This window comes from Natator depressus, chromosome 11 (assembly GCF_965152275.1).
Source record: "Natator depressus isolate rNatDep1 chromosome 11, rNatDep2.hap1, whole genome shotgun sequence".
Classification (NCBI taxonomy): domain Eukaryota; kingdom Metazoa; phylum Chordata; order Testudines; family Cheloniidae; genus Natator; species Natator depressus.
Genome location: NC_134244.1, coordinates 48268594 through 48286527, shown reverse-complemented (window position 1 = coordinate 48286527; position 17934 = coordinate 48268594). Strand labels below are relative to the sequence as shown.

The window sequence follows — 17934 nt, the reverse complement described above, 5'->3', positions numbered from 1 at the left end:
ACTGACTGAACTTTGACCAGTTTTTGAGTTTATTGCTTCTTCTTTTGCTGTTTTGGTGAGAAGTAATTAGACCACTGAGTATCTGTTTCACCACAGCGTAAGGTCCAAGATATTCCGAGTCTCAATGCATTACAGTCCCAAACCAACAGGGAACTTGGTGTGATTTATTGTTTTACTGCTTTGATCCTTCTCCCAAATTTGACTTTCTTAATGTCAGCTGGATACAGTGAGTCATGAACAGCTTTCTGGAATTCTGCTTTGTTACCCTCAGAGGAATTATTGACGTGTAACATCTCTATCCAGCAAAGCAGAGTTCTCTGCTACAGTATACTCTAGTTTGTTTTGTTGTCTTTTTTTTTTAACTAACCAACATTTGAATTGTATTGGACACTTAGCCACATCGTTTAATAGTTACCAAATAAACATGGAGGCAGTGCGGGAAGCAGTTTTTTCACAAATAGGTACACCAAATGCTGTCTGTTGGTGGAAGCTATGGGCAAGCCACATTTATATTTTCAACATATAAACCAGAAATCCCTAACACTAAAGTGCAAGATTCTCTATCTACACAAAAAAAAATTCAGAAAGGCAAGGCTTATGTATTTTTTAGGTAGTGAATATAGCTCATTTGGTGCCCCTCGTGTGTTTTCTTCATAGTCTCTCTACTACCTAAACTTGGATAGTCAGAAAATATGATGAATTATAGAGGGCAAAATTTGCTTTAAAAATATAATGTATCTGAACAGCCACGTTAGAGAATAAGAAGTTTGGCTACATAAAGATGTGGCATCTACAATTAAACAGCTAAAGTAGAAAAGAGATTGAGCCTTCTAAATGCACCTATTAAACTCAAAGAGTTACACTGCAACCCTTATCCCTCTGACACCCTTGTCTAAAACCCGGTGATGTCAATGGAAAGATCCCTATTGACTTCATAAAGCTTCAGATGAAGTTCCCGCGTATAGGGTTCTGAACTATTGCAAGTTTATTATTCACAGTAATCTGTTATTTAAGGTTATTATTTTCCATATATTTCCCCCAGACAATTCATTTTCTTCCACTTATAAAAATACAGGGCCCACTTGAAACAATGGAAATTCATCCATACAATAAAAAACTGCACAGATTTTTAATGAAAATCACAATCCAATTCAGCAGCAGTCAAAATCAAGCTCCTCCAAGGATGATTAGCTTTTCATTACAAACAGCAAAAACCCAACAACTCATTGAAACCTCCCTCTTTTCATGTGGGGGGGGGCAAATTTTAAATAATCGAGTGAGACTTCAGCTGTCAAACTCCTACAACTCTTATTTTTATAATGCAGTGCATATTATATGTTATACACAAAATTTGGCACAATGACTGACAAAATGACTGGGAAAATAGTTTATTTGCTGGAATTTCCAATACAATTCCTAATGTAGAAATGCACAGTATTCTTAGTATGCTACTCTCAATAAATTTATAGGTTCATGCAACTGGTAGGAAAATTAACAGTTTCATCAGACAAGTAAACTACTATCGATTTTTTTAAAATAGTTAAAATCCTTCTCACATTGACACAATACATTAAATTCAGAATCTATTATTGGATTCAGGAATTTGTAATTAGATGCATGAAGTTGACAGAAATAGACCCACACGCTGGGATTTGAATATGAATTTCCCCAGAGTTCAAAATACAGGGCTTTGGTTCAGATTAATTATTCATTATCAGATTCATGATCTTGACATTTTGTAACAGAATCATGAAATCATTACCACGTGGCATCAGATTCATAAACAACAGTTTCTTCTCAGATTCAGAATAAATTCATATTCACATGTTTATTGGATTTTTGAAATCAATAATCTCTTACTGCCAGCGTTTGGGGGTATTTGGATCCAAGATTTCAGATCAGGAGTATCTCTAGTCACCATGAATTTATCAACAGTCAGTTTCAGAATCATAAATTTATTTTCACAGCCATGAGTACATAAAACTTGTAGTTTTCTGTTGAAGAAAATGGATTAATCATTTCATGAATAATGCAGACATAATCCTGAACTTTACTATCATGTAGTGAATACAAATATTTGGTAACTATTTCATGGTGGAAAATAATTACAGATTTATAAAAATGTTCAACACAACAATGAACTGAAGTGTTCCATGTTTATTGTGGAAATATGAATGACTATAGGAAAGATGGAAAACATGTATAACAGTGTTTCATTCATCTGTCATTTTGACATGTCCTTTTGTAAGGACACAGAGATGCATTGCACTAGAACACCCCCAAGCTGAACCCCTGAGGTCAGTTGAATTAGTGCTCATCATTAGGAGGAAGAGTTCTGCAGCTGGGTCCTTGTAATGTATGTGATGTAATTGTGCATGTTCCATGTCTATCCACTAGAGGGCATCTGTATGTGTCAAAATCCCTAGTAGTGGAGCAGTAGAATGGGCAGAACAAGAAACAACTCAGCAGCATGTTACTTAGCGCTCTGTGATAAGTGGTGAATTCCTGGGTCCAGATGTACCAGATCTAACAGTCCTACGCAGCAAAATTTCAGTCACATACTACAGGGAACATTATTCTTCCACCATTGCACCATCCATGAATAAATCCCACCTTTCCCTGCCTGCCCCTAGTGGATGCCACCCCATTCCTCAAAACAAAAAGAAACAGGGTAAGGCAGTATCTGAACTTCATGGTCAGGAGTTGAAGACGTAATGACTCAGGTGGTATGACGTTGAAACCACAGGTGACAACTGACAAGATAGGTGTAGGGAGGGGAAGCTCACTGACCTTTGTGTTGTGAGGCTATACTGAGCGCTACAGTAGGAAGTGTGCAGTTGGCCTAAGATGCTCAGGAAAGTTTACTCTCTTCAGGACCTCAGTGTAATTTACTGAGAATAAGTGTACTCAGCCTTAAATTACTCCCTTATTTTAACACTTTTTTTGCATGTTTAATAAACTGGTGTGTGTGTGTGTGAGAGAGAGAGAGAGAGAGAGAGAGTGCATGTACACACCACTGCCCTCTATTGGATAAAATCAGAACTGTCCAAGGTGACCAGAGATAAGTAAGCTTGGCATCATTTTTATCTTTTTATAATTTTAACATATAATATCAATGTCTATTTGTGAGATTTTTTTTTAGATTTTTATTAATTTAATTTTTCACAGTTTCAGGAAATTATGGGGGGTGAGACAATTATTTAATGATAGTAGACATTGAGATGCAAAAAGTTAAAGCTTTATAAACCATTTAAACAAAAATTGTCAATATCACATATCAAACTATGCAAAGTAAATATCCTTAAATCAACAAATCATACCTGGGTTTTTTTTTAACGATTCATTTGCTATTCCAGTTGTAACGACTAATTCAGAAGTCTTTATCTCTGGATTTTGACTCTAAGAAGTTCTCAAGCAGCATTTTTCTTGCTTTGTTGCTCTTTAAATTTTTATTATTATGGATAGAAATATATTTTTGCCTGCTTGTGTGTGCATGGTGAAATTGATTTTTACTGACATTTACCGATAAAAATCTAATCCTTCCAATCCTATAGATAACTTATTGGTTCTACTGCTAGAATTATACAAAAGTGTGTCTCAGAAATTCTTATCTTGGTCTGTGGTAATATCTGCTTAATCCTCCCTGTTCCTCCCTGTTCCTCCCTTCTGATTATGCAGGTGATTGCATATGACAGCTGGTAACTCATCAGAAGACCAAAGAAGCTGGTAATCAAATATAAATCAATTTTTATTTAAAAATATCTTGTAAGACATTTTTTATTGTCACTGCAGTTTTTGCAAAAATGTGTAGTTTTTAGGTGTTCCTGCTGACACATCTGCTTGTGAGATATCAAATCAAATCTATCAGCCATCTTAAGCATCATAATGCTGCATGATAATGAAAAACAGATGGAAAGAATTTAGTTTTGATACAGTACATCACACTATAACATAGACGCACAGAGATTTTAAAACATTTAAATAGCAAATAAAACCCCTCAGCCCTGCAGCTGCAGAAAGGCTGCATTCATGTTTTAACACACCTCTGCTCTCCGCAAAAAAATTCTACTAGGTGTTTGCTACTGAAATCTTTTCAGGTAATTAGTCCCTTTGGTGCCTAAAGATCCAGCGGTCCTGTTATTTATGCTAATACCACGTTTCATTGTGTCAGGAAATCCCATCCCTTCAGCATCCAGGAGTTAAAAAGTAAAAGAAATAATAAATGGATAAAAGGACGTAGTGGGTTTCCGGAGATTAACTATTATTACTTTTTATAGGACCCAGTACAGTTTAGTCAAGCTTCTTGTCCTCATCTTTAAAGACCTTCATAACTCCATCCCTCCATTCTTATCTTTTCTTCTCGCTCATTAAATTGCCCTCTTAGCTCTGTGAACGATAACAGCCTCAACACTTATTTGTCCACTTTATCCACAAGCATCATCATGCTTTTGTCCATGGTGTCTTTTACAGAGCAAATGCCCTCAACAAACTAGTTTGTATAACCACCACCCTGTCTTCCTTCAAGATACAAGTCTGGGTAGCAATTATTATTCCTTTAAAATCAGGAATCTGATTTCAACGGAACACAATATTTACAAATTATCATATCTGTCCATGTCTTACCCGACTTCTGTCTCACCTCCACTGCACTTCCATGACAGTACTTGCAACTCTGTACATTAGTTAATCTCTATACAGTATTCTGAATAAGTAAAATGCCAGGTAAAGTCTTGTTACAATTTGTTATTATTGCTGAGTAGTCATAAGGCTCAAACCATCCAAATGGCTACTATTTAGTTTGCATTTCCTCCCTTCCTACCTGCAGACTCCAAACTAGGCCTAATGCTAACATGGAAAACAGATTCCAATTAACCCTGGTCAGAGTCAGACTGGAGCAGTGGACCTCAATGCCTAAGTGATCTGGTTCAAGAACATCTTACTGCCAATTGGACATCATCCTGACTTCATAGAATTCCTCTACCTACATAAGTCAAACATTTGGTAGAAATGCTGCAACAATCATGAATCTCTAATGCACATATTTGGACTGTTCATTTGTATGATCTCATTTTGATGTAACCGTACTCAGCCACAGCATATTAGTCCCTGTATTTCCATATATCATCTGGGTTTCCAGCAACAGATCAACATCAAGATTAAACTTCTGCAAACTGCTCCACCAAAGTATCTCAGCTAATGTGCATGAGATACAAACTCCTCTCAAAGTGAGAGTGTAATTCATCTCCATGCCCATCCAGTTACTTAACCCTTTTTTTAAAAAAAATGTTTCCAACATGGAAAACCTTTTTACATAGAAAACTCTGCATGCCAGGCACTGTGTCTAATAAGATGGTAAAGCATCTGACTAAAACAAATAATTGTTTTAAAATCATAACCATACAGTAACTTACCAATGAAATGTCCTATTCAACTACCTAATGCCATTTTTTCATGTTACTTTTACTCATATGCTACTTTTAAAGTGGCTGTACTTTCTTCTTACGTAGATAAGAATACAGAAATGTGCAGTGATAGTGAGATTGCTTCCACCTATCAATAACACCTTTGTGAAAAATACAGTTAATTATTTGAGAATTTCCTTTGCACCGAGGCCCCAGAACAGATGTATACTGTTGGTGCCAGATGAAAAGGCTGTTTTTTCTTTTCTTTTTTTGTTCTGCTTGTAGAGAATAACAACTTACGGAATAGAAAGATGACAGAGAAGTTGTACACTGAAATCTAGTTCTATTGAATTATTTCTCCGGAGATAAAACTGAAGCAAACTGTATGCAGGTCTTCTCTCATTAACCTATCTCTTCTTGACAAGAATTGGTTGGAGGACATTTTAGCAGAAAGCACAGCTGGTGAACGAAATAGCACTGTTAATGTGAAAGAGAAAAATGTACAAAATACAGAAAAGCACCAAAAGCTATCTGAAACTATCTCCCCTCAGCCCACTGAGATAGAGATATATATCACACAATATTGTCACCTCCCTTTCGTTATTCCGACCACGTCAACACCCTTCACATACTTGAAGACAGGCAGCCAACGAAGGGTTTCAACCACATCACTTGCAAGTGATGCCGCGATAATCTATCCCTATGTGCATGTGAGAATATATATTTAAAACCCACCTTGCTAGTCACAGTGATATTTCCACCGGAAGCAAATACATTTGGGGATGTGGATTTTTCTGGTCTTTTCCTTTCAGAGCCACACATCCTGTATGTCTCTTATGGTTTCATTTCTTCTACCAACATTCCCTTCCGTCACCACCATTAATGCCCTTTATGAAAAAGGAATAAAGGTTGACATATAGTACTATTCTTGCCAGAGCTGAAATGACCTAATAATCACAGATTCTAAGAATCCATTATATGTAGGATTTTTGGGGTCACATTCCCTCATGTTGCTGGGTTTTTTTATTTTTTCAAGTGAAACTACCTATCTGATTCAGTTTTCATTGACACCAATTTCACACCAGTGTAACCCCATTAACTTAAACTGAGTTACTCCTCTGATGTATTCCAGCTTGAGAGGGTGATCAGGCCCATTTAGAACAGAACTTTCTTCTTCTAGGTTTTATTCTCGAACCTTCCTCATATGACTGCTTTGGAACTGCAAGGAATGTGTGTGTAAAATATAACGGATGATTAGAAGGTCCAAAACTTTGCCTGCTTCAGTGATCTTTCCATGAAGGGGTGCTTATTATTTCAAAATAGAAAAGCATTTCTGAAAATTGATTTTTTTCTATCCATTCTGTATTCTTTTTTAAAAATTGAAACCAGTGTCCTCCCCTTTTAAAGCTATCAGACATGCAGTGCAGCAACAACCATTTTAATTTAAAATTGATCTTCTAATTCACACAAGTAATGGAAGATCTATTGCACATTACTAAAATTTGCAACTTAGTGAGTATGCTCTTCTTTCTGGATTTGGGCTCCAGGCCCCTGACCCGACACCAATGAAACATTTAAATACTGTGATCGTGTCACTGTAAAGTGCCCTCTGTCTCACACCACCTTAATACTGTATGAATCTTGTCATGCTGAGTAACATGTGGGATGGAGAGAAAGCCATTTATTAACTGCACGAGCACTTAACTCTTTGTGACTCAGGATAGACAGTGTTTGAAACTGCAATGATGTATAACACAGACAAATTAAAAGGGTTTTGACAGTTAACTCCAGACCCATTCTTTGCACCAACAGAGGTAAAATAATAATGTAGAAATGTATCTAACCATTTTACTGATTTGTGCTCTTATTTATTTCATATCAAATTGGAATTAAATTGAAAACTGAATATGTTAGTGGAGTTTTAGTAAATAAAGACCCCTCTTTAAGCACCAAGCTGAAATTTCATCCCCATTGAAGCCAATGGTGCCACTCCATTGTAGAAGTCAATAGTAAAACTCCATCTGGGATATGAGCACATGGGACATCTATAAACTTAAAAGCTTGAAACTAAAATGAGAAGTCTTTGAATTGTTACAGCGGGTATATTTATTTTTTCAATTAAATGTGGGGGGGCGGAGGCTGAGATTTTATTTGCAAATATAATTTCTAAGAAACTTTGATGTCACTAAATGACAAAGAAAGGAAATGAACAAACCTTTATAAAATATTCAAAGTAAGGAGGAGAAGGAATAGTGTAAATAAAATAATATTTAAGTATATAGTTACTGTAAACATTAAACCCAAATGATCTACAAAATTTCTGTGTACATAGTATATAATAAGTCATGGTAATTTATGCAATTAGTGACATTTGTACAGTACTGTATATTCTATTTTATAAAACAAAATCTAATTTCAATAGAAAAAGAGTTAAAACAACATGGTACAATTTTACAATAAGACAACATATTGCATATACATGTGAAGTGGTACAGTTTGCATATGTAAAATTACTTGGCAGTATACAACAATGCAAATCAGTATATTCTGTACAGCTCATGAACTTTAGAACAAAATAACTGACAGGTTAAAGTTTATAAGCCCTCATTACAAACAAGCAGCTTCTAGAAATGTATATTTTACAGATTTACTGCTTAGATTCAGTTTTTATTTGGGATGTTTTAGGAGATTTGTAAAACGCAGTGATCCAAATCCTCAGCTCAAGCAAATCAGTGTGGCTCCACTGAAGTCAACAGAGCTGCACTGATCTACGCCAGCTGAGGAGCTGGCCCAATATGTTTAAAGCAATACGTTAAATACAGTGAGCTCTCAGATACATATTACTAGATTGCTAAAATATGTACATTGGGGAAAGACACTGTAGAAAATATACTGAAGACAAAGTGTAGCAGTTTGGGAAGTTATGCACTTTTATAAAAGCAAGCACAATATAGTAAACTGAAATATATATGGGAAATAGATGCTGGGACCAGCACTCTGTATGAGAAACTCTCCCAAGAAGAGAAAACATAATTTTAAAAAGTCTAGTTTTGATACAGGAATTAACAGAATATTCATATTTCAACAGAAACCACTTTTTAGTATCATGATTCCAGCCCTATACCAAGAGCTAAAAAGAAGAATGATAAATGATGCTTTGTTGCACACTGTTAGAGTATGAGAGCTCCTTTGAGAGAAATCTCCCATGGTTGTGGGACTACCAGTATTATGAATCCCTAAAAGAGTCTCAAAATTAGGACTGTTGGAGTCAAAAATGAGGGCTGCAGAAAAAAAAGGTAAATTGTTCCAAGCAACATTATCTAACATTTTGCAGTAAAGTCAAAGATGTCCACTGATTTGGACCAGGGCAATTTGTTTAACTTCTCTTTACAGTACTGACAATGGAGAAGTTAAACTGAGCAGTAGAATGAGCATATTTAAAACCCTAAAATGTAATCGTTCTGATGTTCAGTTATATTTGAGTTAAATTGAGTTAAATGTGAATGCAAAGAGAAACAAGACGGTGCTGGAGATGCTGGATTTTAATAGCTGAAGATAAACTTGCTTTCTCCATTGCACGTACAAAGGAAAAGAAATGTACTTTGGCATTTCTCATAGATGCTAATTTGTAGATCTCTCCTGTAGGCCCCAGTTCAGCACAGTAATTAAGTATGTGCCAACCTTAAAGCACACGAGTACTTCTATTGAAATCAATGTGACTATTAATGTGCTCCAAGTTAGGCATGTATTTAAGAAATTTGGTGAACCAGAGCCTTAAGAATGAAGATGAGTGAAGAAAGTTTGGAATAAAGTTAGTCTATGTTCAGAATGCTGGGGCAGCATCAATAGTTGAGGCCTTGTATAATTTTATATTTTAAGCATTTGCCTTTTATCTCTGAAATGCCAATATAATGAGGTGAACCTAAATTTTATGCTTTCTAAACTGAAGAGCTTTTAAGCATGCACACAGTACATTCATCTTCCTCTAATACACTAGGCACACAAGACTGTGCGGTGATGTGTCCACAACTCCCAGTGACTTCAGTTTGCGTTTGTGGGTGCTCAGCAGCTTACAGTTGTTCAGCATTGTGCAGGATCAGGCTCTAAAATGTGTGCTTTTTACAACTGTCTGGGGATCAGATGTCTCAATCTGTAAATCATTTTGCTCATTCCTGCAGAAATCCCATGTGAGTTTATTCCTTTCAGGCAGAGTTAAAATTTAGGATAATCTGTGGTTAAATTCAGTAAAATGAACAATCGGATTCTTCTGCTTTCTGTATGTATTATAGCATTTTAACTGTTCTGTGTACTTACAGATTAGAAAGGAAAGTGTACAATTAGTCCAAACTGCCTATAACAATGCAAGATGATTATGATTCTTAATGCTTGAAAAATCCTATTTAGAACATTATTTTATGGTACATATTACCTGAGAAATGGTATGCCTCCAGGAAGGTCATGGTCTGGACAAATTGCTGCTTTCCAAGGACAGGAAAAAAACACATTTCTCATCTCAGTGGAACATATTAACTTTTCAATCATTTCTTTGTGTAGCTGTTCTGGGAATGGGAAGCCATTTAACAAAATCTATAACCTAATTTAGGTTTATCATTGCAATCTGAAGATAAATTAATTCCAACAACTCTGGTGATTTAAAGGAACAGTAACTTATTTTTATTTCTTTACCTTGGAATCAGATTCCAAACATTATATAAATTGACAATATGAGTTGGAACTGCAAAACATTAAAAGGCAACATTTCTGATTAGATTTGTTTCAGAGTAACAGCCGTGTTAGTCTGTATTCGCAAAAAGAAAAGGAGGACTTGTGGCACCTTAGAGACTAACCAATTTATTTGAGCATGAGCTTTCGTGAGCTACAGCTCACTTCATTGGATGCATACTGTGGAAATTGCAGAAGACATTATATACACAGACACCATGAAACAATACCTCCTCCCACCCTACTCTCCTGCTGGTAATAGCTTATCTAAAGTGATCATCAAGTTGGGCCATTTCCAGCACAAATCCAGGTTTTCTCACCCTCCGCCCCCCCACAGACAAACTCACTCTCTTGTTGGTAATAGCCCATCAAAAGTGACCACTGTCTTCACAATGTGTACGATAATCAAGGTGGGCCATTTCCTGCAGAAATCCAGGTTCTCTCACCCCCTCACCCCCCTCCAAAAACCACACACACAAACTCACTCTCCTGCTGGTAATAGCCTATCCAAAGTGACCACTCTCCTTACAACCTGCATGAAAATCAAAGTGGGCCATTTCCAGCACAAATCCAGGTTTTCTCACTCCCCCACCCCCATACACACACAAACTCACTCTCCTGCTGGCAATAGCTCATCCAAACTGACCACTCTCCCCACGCTGTGCATGACAATCAAGGTGGGCCACTTCCAGCATAAATCCAAGTTTAACCAGAATGTCTGGGGGGGGGGAGGAAATAGGCTACCTTGCATAATGACTTAGCCACTCCCAGTCTCTATTTAAGCCTAAATTAATAGTATCCAATTTGCAAATGAATTCCAATTCAGCAGTTTCTCGCTGGACTCTGGATTTGAAGTTTTTTTGTTGTAAGATAGCGACCTTCATGTCTCTGATTGCGTGACCAGAGAGATTGAAGTGTTCTCCGACTGGTTTATGAATGTTATAATTCTTGACATCTGATTTGTGTCCATTTATTCTTAAACCTGGATTTGTGCTGGAAATGGCCCAACTTGATGATCACTTTAGATAAGCTATTACCAGCAGGAGAGTGGGGTGGGAGGAGGTATTGTTTCATGGTGTCTGTGTATATAATGTCTTCTGCAATTTCCACAGTATGCATCCGATGAAGTGAGCTGTAGCTCACGAAAGCTCATGCTCAAATAAATTGGTTAGTCCCTAAGGTGCCACAAGTCCTCCTTTTCTTTTTGATTAGATTTGAACATTCTAAAGAAATTAATTAGATTTAAGAAACTTGGCAGGTTGTGTATCTAGGAATCGTAGTGTCTTCAGTTATTCAGCACTTGCAAAGATTTCCAAACTTATGAATGAGATTGTAAAATCAGAAAATACAAGTATACAGAACTACACTTAGATTATGTATCCAGTAAGATTATTTAGTAATACAAGAGCAACTCAGATGAAATATTTATTAAATCATTTAATTTCGCTTGTTCAATTTGAAATTCAGTCTTTGTTATTAGAAAACGTTTCTGTATGTCTATATTTGAAGTCACATATAAAAAACAGTGCTAGTGCTTAAGGTATTAATGTTTAAAGACTACTTACACCTTCTCGTTATTGGTATTTTACTTATATCCATTAACTTTATACATGATGGTAATGCAGTTACGCTACATAATATATCATTTTGCAATATCTTAAAACTGTTAAATTCCTTAATAGACAATACATTTAAGCTAAATTCCAGTGGAAGTGTAAAATCCAAAGTATAAAATAGAACTAGTAGAAAAATTTCTTACAAATTTTGGGGATTTTTTAAAACAAAAAATGATTTTTGGATGAAAATGTTTGTTGAAAATTTGAAATTGGGGAAATTTTGACTAGCTGCAGCATAAAACTTGTTAATATGATAAACTGTGCATAATTGTTTCCCACAGTATCTTCTTATTTTCTAATTGTAATGTTATAAAATTCCTATTTTGCCCCAACCTTCCCGAAAGAATGTGTTAAATATAAATTGTTACTTAAATCAGAAATTAGTCTAAAACTGTTAAAGCATGAAAAATGCATTTCACACACACAAAATAAAAAGACAGAAATAGCCGTTAAGCTACATTTTCCATATACCAGATTAAACAAAATTAGGCATGAAACCACAAACTGGAGGGATGAAAACAAAAAAAAACCCAAAAAATCTTTTAGTCAGATTTTCAAAGTTGCTCAGTACCTGCAGCACCCGTTACCACCAACCCATTAGTGACCTCTCAGCATCTTGGAAAACCAGGCCATCAAAGTGCTCCTATGTACTAGCCTTTAGCACAGCAATGTAATTTTCCTCTTTACAATGGTACTGTACCTGCAAGATGTTGCACCAAGTAAAATATGTGGACCCCAGAGCTTTAAAATTGTATTTGAAAGTGATTGAGATAGCTTTTGAGTGTAATATAAAATTAAAATTTGCTTTATTGACAGAGGTAAGTTTTAGTATTATAGATGGCAAATATAACAATATATTTATGCCATTTTACTCTCGTTTAAGAGTGAAGTTGGTATTAATTATTTAATATATTCTTCAAAAATTATCTTTCCTTGAGCTTCTCTTATACTTAATTTTATCATAATCATATAAATGAAGAAAGGAAACCACCAAAATTTCTAAATTATCCCTTATATTTTATTACAAGAGGGTATGCTACTGCCACTATAGGTCATTTTGCAAACCCTCCTCTTTATCCATGTGACTAGTCCCCTTTAAAGTGAATGGGACTGGTAATATGAAAAAACTGTTGCCGGGCTAGGGCTATATACATTTAAGGCTGTGTCATCATTATGGACGTAACCCAACTCCAGTAAAGCCAACAGAAAGATTCCCATTGTCTTATATGAGAGCTGGATTAGATCAGACCTAAATAAGGGGGTTGGGGTAGTAGAAAGGAATGTCTGAAGGACTAAATATATATGTGTGTGTGTGTGTGTGTACGTATGTATGTGTATATATATTTGACAAAACGCTCTAGAACCATACAATATGAAAATAGACAAAATTGTTAATTTGATAGTAAGAGTTTGATTCAACCCCTTAAAAGACTGGAAATTTCCAGTCAGGGTTGTGACTTTCCTCAGTTCAAATATGCCCAAATATCCTTGCCATTTCCACCTATCACATGAAATGATACACAGGTGGAAACATTCTCCCTTCTGATATGCTTGTTCGTCTCCCAATGAGGTAAACATGAGCTATGTGTCCACCAAGGGAACAATGTAATTATTTGGCTGAAGTTTCTGAACTGATCATCATTTCAGTGTGCCTATTTTTAGACATAAAATGAATTGCACTCACAAAAGGGGCACCCCCACAGACACACAAATGGTTTGTGTGCACACACTGCCGGTTGCATGACCAGCTATTCCATTTCCATGTGGAAATGGGGGTTTTGCAGAAGCAAAATGGCAAAACAACTCTGGTCGTTTCAGTCACGCATATGTGCAGACGTGGATGACATCTGGCAGGAAATGTAGTGCTATTAATGCTGAAGAAGCTAAATGCAGATATGGTTTACAGTTTACTCCAAATGTCCTTGCTTTTTTTTCCCCTGTGCCATTTATGTTACTTTAAAAGAGCTGGTTTTCGTTTAATAGAAAAGAGAGTGGCTCAAACAGTCAGCAGTTTGTCCGCATACTACAAGTAGACAAAATTTGTCTCAGTGACATCAAACTGCTAACACAAATAGATCTATTACCCTTTGTCCCTTGCTCGGTAAGACAGTTACCCTTAAGGCATTAGCCTCTGAGCTTGGTGATAAATCATTGAAGGATAGGAAACCTGATTATCCAAACACAGCAGGAATAGACTATGTTATTCATCCGTGAGGCTTGTAATGAATGATTTTTGATATACTTAAATAGTTAACAAAAATTTATTGCAAGAGATAGTTTGTCACTAGATTTACAGTTTCAAGAAACATAGTACAAAACAGTGCATCAGCTTTGTCTAAACATTAAATAGGTGCAGGTTCACAAAGATAAAAAAACAAAAGGAGCATACTTTACAACATAGATTGCAATACTATAAATATATTTTATGTACATTATACATATTCTAAGACATGATTTTCATACATATATATATATATAGTTCATATTAGATCAGACTATTCAGTGCTTTAGTTATATTATGGAGCTGAACTTTACATACATATTTGCATTGTTACACTTATAGTAAATGATTCCAAATTAATGAGGCATTTTAACCAGTTTATTCCAGTCACTTAAAGAACCATTTGTCAAAACTGACGAGTGCTTACATATAGCAGTATGTTAATTTAGAGACAGCTCTTTCCATTTTGATTGTTGAAAACTTGACCTAGAAGAGGGGCTGCAATGGAATGACAGCTGGGTGCGGTGAAAGCAGCGAAGGAAACAATGCATGAGGTAATGGGGGGAAAGCCAGGTGACTCGGATGAAGGACAGAAGTTGGAATTAGTGGCAGTTGTGGCGGAGCAACAAAAGTTGTGTGGGTTCCTGGGCAAAGTCTAGGTCCTACTGCGAGATGAGGTAAAGGTGTTCTTGAAAGGGTTGGGACCTGTGAAAGAAACGGTTGGTGAGGCTGGAGAACCTTAAATGTACTTGCAGCGGCAGCAGCGGCAGCATGCTGCTGTAAAACCGTGTGATGGATTGTGGTTACAGAGGTAGAACATAAGGGCTGCTGCAAGGGCAAAGGCTGTAGAGGAGGATTAGGTTGGATTGCAGTGGGCGGAAAGGCAAACTTCACCTTGTTAGCCAGCATGTTTTGCTGCATGAGCTGCTGATAGGCCTCACATTGCAAGTCTTTGAATTTTCCATGGTTTTCTGGGGGAAATATCAATGTCTGATCAGGCAATGTAAATGGGGCAAGTATCTGTTCAGTGGTTAAAAAGGCATGACTATTTATATGTGCTTCTTTGAATGACAAAGGTGGAGGGCTGTTAATTATGCCTGAATTATACCGCAGCCATTCACTGGTTGCCTCATTTATTTTTTCTTGTGGTATGGTCTCTGCTACTTCATGTTGGCATAGATATGGTTTTCGAGTAGTTTGTTCCACATTTCTATCAATACTGGGCACTTTATAGGGAGCTTGACTTTCACGAGCCCTTACACTTTCATGTTTCTTTTCTTCTTCTAGCTTGTTCTCTGGTGTTGCAGTTGTCAGAACACTCTGTTCAATAACAGAAGCAGAGGAATGCGTGAAGTGCTCCAAAAATATACTTGGAGAGCTCTGCATTGTTGAACACTCTGTTGACTTGTTATTTTCTGATAAAAGTAAACCATCAGATTGTAGAGTCAACTTGTTTTCTACCAGCTGTGTTGTTTCCGCCATATTTTTTGTATAATCTTTTATGGGTTGAGTTTTTGTTTGTTGTATATTTTCTTGTGTTAACAATTCCCCCAAAATATTTAATGTAGAATTTCCTTTGGAAGGTCTATGATTTTCATTTCTTCTTAGTTCTTTGTTGACAAATATGTGATGGGTTCTAGATCTTTTTCTCCTCCTTTTCCTTTTAGGCTTACAATGTGCAGCTAAATTACTTGTTTGCCTGAGATACGCTTCTGATAAAAATGCCTGTCTACATGAACTTTCATCTGATGAACAAGAATATGTATGTTGTCTTCGCTTTCGATGGGATCTTTCAGGTTCATCAGTCAGAAAGTTGTAAGCTCTCTTGATGGACTGGCTTTGACTTGTACATTTTTCCAAACATTTATGATCTGGGCTACAGCTAGATCTTCTGACTTTACAGCTACATAATGTTCTAGAATACATTAAGTTATGTCTTCCAGAATTCAAAGTCAGTTGTTTTGACTGCCTATGAGAGCTTGCTTTGTACTTTCTGTGCAGAGGTTCAGAGTCAGTGCAGTGGTCATAGCTATTTTTTGTGTTCCAGGTCCCACATTGGCCTTTGTCACCATGTATGTTTGTTGATGTGGACATGGTTCTTTTGTGATCACTGTTTTCAATGCCAAGTTTTTGACATGACTGTTGTAACTGCTCTGTAGCTAACCATATGCTTCCAATTTCATCTCTGCACTTCCCTGAAGTATTTTGAAGGTGCTGATGTTTATCTTCATTGACATAATTAATTTTCTGTTCAGCTGTTGACGAAATTTCAGTGTCTGCTTTTGCTATTTCCTCATAATGGTGATGACATAATTTTCTCCTTTTCCTTTTCCTATTTTTGTGAAACCATCTTTTGTGAGTTTCTTTGTTCCAGACTTTGCTGTGTTTATCATCTATCCTGGTGTCCTGTTGTAAATGGCTTTTGGAAATGTGGTATTTTTCTGTTTTTCCAGTCCTGAAAGAGGCATCCAAGCACATTTTATCTTGATTTGTTGCAGGTTCACAGCTTTTAGCTAACAAAACATCTGTTATAAGTGATGTTGCTTGGTCGCACACATTTTTATTAATTTCTGTTTTGTAATCAGCACATTCTGAAATAGATTTATCTGTGTCATCTAAAACAAGACTCTGGTTGGACTCAGTTTTGTGATGAGAATGATGTACATTTGACTGATGTTTAGTTTTCTCCATGCAGTCACTTGCTCGTGATGACCTGAAGTCAAAACATAAAGGATTACAGCTATATGAAATGGATGGTTCTGTATTTGTGTAAATTAACATTTCGGATGGCCACTGAAGAACAGACAATCCATGTTTGCTCAGAACAGGAACAAATGGTTCACAAGGTCTTTTATGTGTCTCTTGTTTGTTTTGTAAGGCTGTACTCTCCCCTTCAGGATTTGATGACATATGTAGGTCAGAGCCAAGTTTTTTAATTTCTGCTTCAGTTGTGGATGAATCACTATTAATGTATTTATTGTTTTCCTCTGTGATGTCTTGCAAAGGTAAGCAATCATCAGTGATATCACGAGCTGGGGATTTTTTCCCCAACCTCTCAGAACTGTGACTTTCTACAGGTAGTGCCTGATTACTAATGGCAACTGTGGACAGTGATTGATCTTGTAATGCTGGTGAATTGACATCAACACAATAGTCATCCAAATCGCAAGACACAGGTTGTTTCAAATGAGAATCGGCTGGAACTAATACTGTATTCTCTAGTATTATATTTTTCTCCTTACTGGATAGTTGTTTTGACTCCTGAACTTCAGAAGCTTCTGCTGTGTCAGTACATTTTTCCATCAGTGGGTGACTGTAGTTTTGTTTCTCCTCAGAGCATAAAACTATTTCTGTTGCTGATGGAAACTGAAGATTACAAGCTCCTGGAACAAATCTACTTTTTCTGCTAATTCCATGTTCACTGGATGTTTCATCATTGTATTCATAGAATACAGCAGCTGAGGACTCCAACTTCACTGATGCTTTCTTAGGAAAAGCAAAAGAGAATCCTATTTTATGTCCATGGACTCCTTGTACTTGATCCCCAAGTTTGAGAGTGTCAGATTTGTTATTACTTGCGCTTTCCGAAGCAGAAAAAGCACTAGAAGTAACATCTTTCGCATTCTGTGCATTGTGCATTAAAGTACAATTGACATTTTGTTGTTTGTTAGAAGCATCTATGATAGTACTTTGTGGGATTTCATGGAAATTATCTCTCACAGTAACTGTAGTGGACTTGAACATGGGACCACTCCCAGGAGCACTAAAAAACAAAACAAAACCTTCCATGAGTACACTTCAAAGAAATTAGATGTTCAGAGTTACTGCCTTCCCACTGTACTATTATTTCCATAACATTGTGTTACATTTGTTTCCCCAAAGATTTCTAGGGGGACAGGTTAACTATTCTAAATCAATAGCTCCAAAACAAGACTACATTCCAGCAGGGGCTTTCAAACTTCTTCCTACTGCA

General features: G+C 36.5%; 1 protein-coding gene and 1 long non-coding RNA gene across 3 annotated transcripts in view; one reads left to right on the top strand and one right to left on the bottom strand.

Moving 5' to 3' along the window:
• Positions 1-17934, top strand: part of LOC141996050 (uncharacterized) — a 367928-nt gene that overhangs the window by 339949 nt on the left and 10045 nt on the right. The gene's annotated exons all lie outside the window — the stretch shown is intronic.
• The window catches only part of ZNF804A (zinc finger protein 804A), a 231691-nt gene continuing 226811 nt past the window's right edge, over positions 13055-17934 (bottom strand). For both annotated transcript variants that reach the window (XM_074967733.1, XM_074967734.1), the window contains one exon: positions 13055-17724. In XM_074967733.1, the coding sequence (XP_074823834.1) occupies positions 14448-17724 (3277 nt within the window). In that variant the 3' untranslated portion in view covers positions 13055-14447. The remainder of the gene's footprint in view (positions 17725-17934) is intronic.